Genomic DNA, 3946 nt, shown 5'->3' with positions numbered 1-3946 from the left:
TTATGTTAAGTTTAACTTATAAATTTTTTCTCTAACTATGTACTAATTTTTTTTTTTTAAATTCAACTTTAACCCGCTCTAACAAGTCCAATTGATAAAATCACCTGGAATACAAAGCTGAAATTACAAACAAAACATATAGAGAGAGAAAGAACATACTATGTGCAATAACGTAAAAGCAAGAGCACATGATGGCATGTGGTGTCCGGATTTCATGGGGGTGAGTTGGTAAAAAAAAAACATGATTATTATATGACTTGAAAGAAGAAGATCGATCGAAATCTTCATCATTGTTTTTACTTTTTACCACCTTTGACTTAAAATATTGTCAACTCAAATCACAAATAAAAACACAAAATCTTCCAATCTTGCGTTTCTTTACTTACTACCTCATATGACAACCTCAAACATAAACAACTCAATGTCCCAAAAAGATATGTGAGACACTTGTACAGTGTTCTTGATTGGAGTTGGTATATATATCTTAAAAATTACTATTCTCTCTAGTAAAACAAATATACTCCATATAAATATATTATAAAAATTGATGATCTATCTGATTACCCTTACTTTTGACCGGTAAAGTGACTCCTTCTAAAGCATGTATTGATGGTTTTCTGAGCCTTTTCTGGTTACCCAATTATGTAGGCAAAAATACCATCATTGCTCTTTTCGCAACGCATTTCTATTTTTATCCGAAGAACTTTTGTTTGTTATAAACTTATAATATAAGTATGGAAATTATGTTTGTCATATAAGATTTCTGCAAAACAATCTTACAACTATCTACCGTAAATATAATTAACAATTTATTTACTAGTTTAATTTCTTTATTGAATCACCTTGTTTTTTAGTTCTCATAATTTTTAGTACTTTTGAAATAACCAAATAGAACAAGTTTTTCATCAAACAAAAGCTTTTGACAACAGAAAAACAAAGGAAGACCAATTACATTACGAGTGTCGGCTTATAGTGCCCAAATCATGTTATTAATTAGAGTTGTATCGTTTCTAGTCTAGGAAGTGTTTTCAAGGCCCCCTCTTCTTATATGCAAAATCAAGCTTTTACTCTCCGCAAATTTAGCAATGATTTCTGATTATGAATCGCTTGAAGAGATCGACAATGAATCTACATCGATTTCACTGGCCTCCCCTCTCATATATACCCCAACCCCACCTATTTTATAGAATTTGTTTAAATTTAAAAGGGTAAATTACATGTGTAATATATATTATTTTTATTTTTCTAAATTATTTCTATTCTTTAATAGGCTTTTGTAAATAAATAAATGAAAACAAGGTAAAAAAAATAAAAAAATAAACCTTCTTTTTTTCTTTCCTTAAACTACTAGTTTAAAGGCTGTATTTAACTTAGATAAGAAAATTATAGTGACATTTATCTCGTCAGTATGCGGAGCTTGAACCATGCATATCTGGGATGAAACTCAGGACTCTCAAAATCCTGGTAGATTTGTCAAGGTCTAAGACCTTATTACATAACTATTAACACATTTGATCCTCATGCACGAACACACTTAGTTGTAAATGGGTTTTCTCGTTAATACTCATTTCTCATTCCTAATAAACCAATCTATTTATATCACTAATTTATTGTTACTTTTTTTAATCTCTCACTACAATTTTGTTGGCTATTTCATCTCTCACTACAATGAAATGTTGTCTCTCACTCATATCTTGGAGTTGACATTGGTGTTTTCGTGGTAAACCCTATCTTTCACCCGTCATCTCTTGCCCACTTTTAAACCCCTTATATATAATAGTATCATATTACTTGGTATATACGTAATATTTACCATTTTAATATAATTATTTATTAACATTTAAGTTGTAAAAGTCAAGCGCTTATCAATAATAAATCTATATTATCTAATAAAACAAACCACTCCTTTTTTTTTTAAACTTGCTGCCTTTGAAAAACAAAAAATACTCTTCTGCTTTATTCATTAATTTAAACATCTCCATCTAATATACCTATAATACCCTTAATAAACTAATTTACAGTATAGGTCCCCCAGCACTTAAAATAACTATAATAAAACCTTTAACATCAATTAATTTTATATTCATCACTATCGTCGCCCCCACCACCACCGTTACCACCACCACCTCCGCCATCACTACCCCTACCGCCGTCGTATTGTGCGGGCATAAGTCTAGTTTAACAAGATATAAAATCTTTATAATATATTTTGATAAGCGTGATTTTTATTTGTATGGAGTATACACTTATATATATATATATATGTTGGTTCTTGACATTTACATATGATTTCTTCACACTTTATTGGTCGGGAATTACTCATGTGAGAGATAATCTAGAAGCTTGTACATATTTTATTTACATAGGGAATTGATAATCGTACCACAATATTTAATATAATTATGACACTGTACATGTTTTATAGCACATTGTACAATTATGCAATGCACAACAGTGATAAATTTATCAAATTCGGTGATACGAATATCACTTCCCTATTTAATATAAGAAAAATATTTTAATTAAGTTATGTTGGGTGTGAGTGAGTTTAGTCCTTTAGATTTTTAAGTGATAGAGGTTTCTTATCAATAGGTTTGAATTGAGTATCTATTATATTATATGAAGGACTATTTACCATTAACCCGTTTAAGAGAACATACATCCGCAAGTAATTGACATTTATAAATTAAAAAAAAAAAAAAAGTCGACCCGCAAGTTTTAGAGTACGAGGAGTATTCAAAGCGGATACAAGTCATAAGTGGAATAGTGCATGCTCTTGGTTTTCAAGTAGCCAGGTCCCCCACTTGTTATATATACACACATGCATATAAGCTCTTATTCAGGCATCAACCTGCTTGATAAGCTCTCATTCAAAACACAACTACTAAAAAGAAGGCAGATCGACAAACATATATGGATTTATATGTTCACTACAGTAGTAGAAACCCGAACTCGAATAATTCTTCATCAGTAGTCATAACAAGCAACAAAACATTTCATGAAAAATCATCATCACAAGTTGTGATGGGGAAGAAAAATAATAATAAAAGGAACCACCACAAAAGAAATAACAACGACAACCAGCTGAATGATTATAGCATGAACAAAGTAGTGAAGCTGTCAACTGACCCACAAAGTGTAGCTGCAAGAGAGAGAAGGCACAGAATCAGTGAGAAGTTGAAGATTCTGAGAAGCATGATACCAGGTAGTGACACTAAGAATATGGACACAGTTACCATGCTGGAAGAAGCCATTCAGTATGTCAAACTCTTGAAATCCCAAATTTGGCTTCATCAAACTACATTGATAAGTTTCCAAAACTATCAGGATGATCATGATCATCAATATTATAACTATTGGCCACATGAAGCAGCTGATCATGATCATCATCTTTTCACATGTGATCATGATGGTGATTATTATTACCATCATCATCATCAGCCTAAAATGGAAAGGTTCTCACCACATGAATCATCATCTAATTATTGCTTCAAAGATAACAACATTAATTGGTTCACTTTATCATGATCATCATCATCAACATCAACATGTGATGTATCCTAACTTGAACTTCTTTATTCTACCAGTATAATTTATCGATCGAGTACTTACTGTTGGCGCGCTAGATCTATTTATGGCTATGTTATATATATAACTAAGAAGTGTTTCATGATGTTTTGGTTATATATCGTACAAGTGTATGTATATTCATGAAATAAATTAGCCGGTCTGATGTAAAACTTGGTGATCAATGCATGGTTAATCCTAATGTACGTTCCAAAAATATTAACTTTTTAACATGAGGATATATATATATATATATATATATATAATTTTTATATAGTAGTATAGATATGTCCATATAGATATAACATTTAAAATTCATCAAAATATCACATCAAAATATGCCTAAAAAAAAGGAATGGAATCCTCAATGGTTTTAAGC

At 30.7% G+C, this 3946-nt stretch overlaps 1 protein-coding gene across 1 annotated transcript; it reads left to right on the top strand.

Annotated features, from left to right (window-relative positions):
• The first annotated feature begins 2913 nt into the window (after window positions 1–2913).
• LOC122588323 (transcription factor bHLH140) lies at window positions 2914–3528 on the top strand. Its single transcript, XM_043760432.1, has one exon. It carries the CDS (start codon window positions 2914–2916, stop codon window positions 3526–3528), a length of 615 nt encoding a protein of 204 aa, XP_043616367.1.
• The last annotated feature ends 418 nt before the right edge of the window (window positions 3529–3946 follow it).

This window comes from Erigeron canadensis, chromosome 2 (genome assembly GCF_010389155.1).
Source record: "Erigeron canadensis isolate Cc75 chromosome 2, C_canadensis_v1, whole genome shotgun sequence".
NCBI lineage: Eukaryota > Viridiplantae > Streptophyta > Magnoliopsida > Asterales > Asteraceae > Erigeron > Erigeron canadensis.
This window is presented reverse-complemented; position numbering and strand designations above follow the sequence as displayed.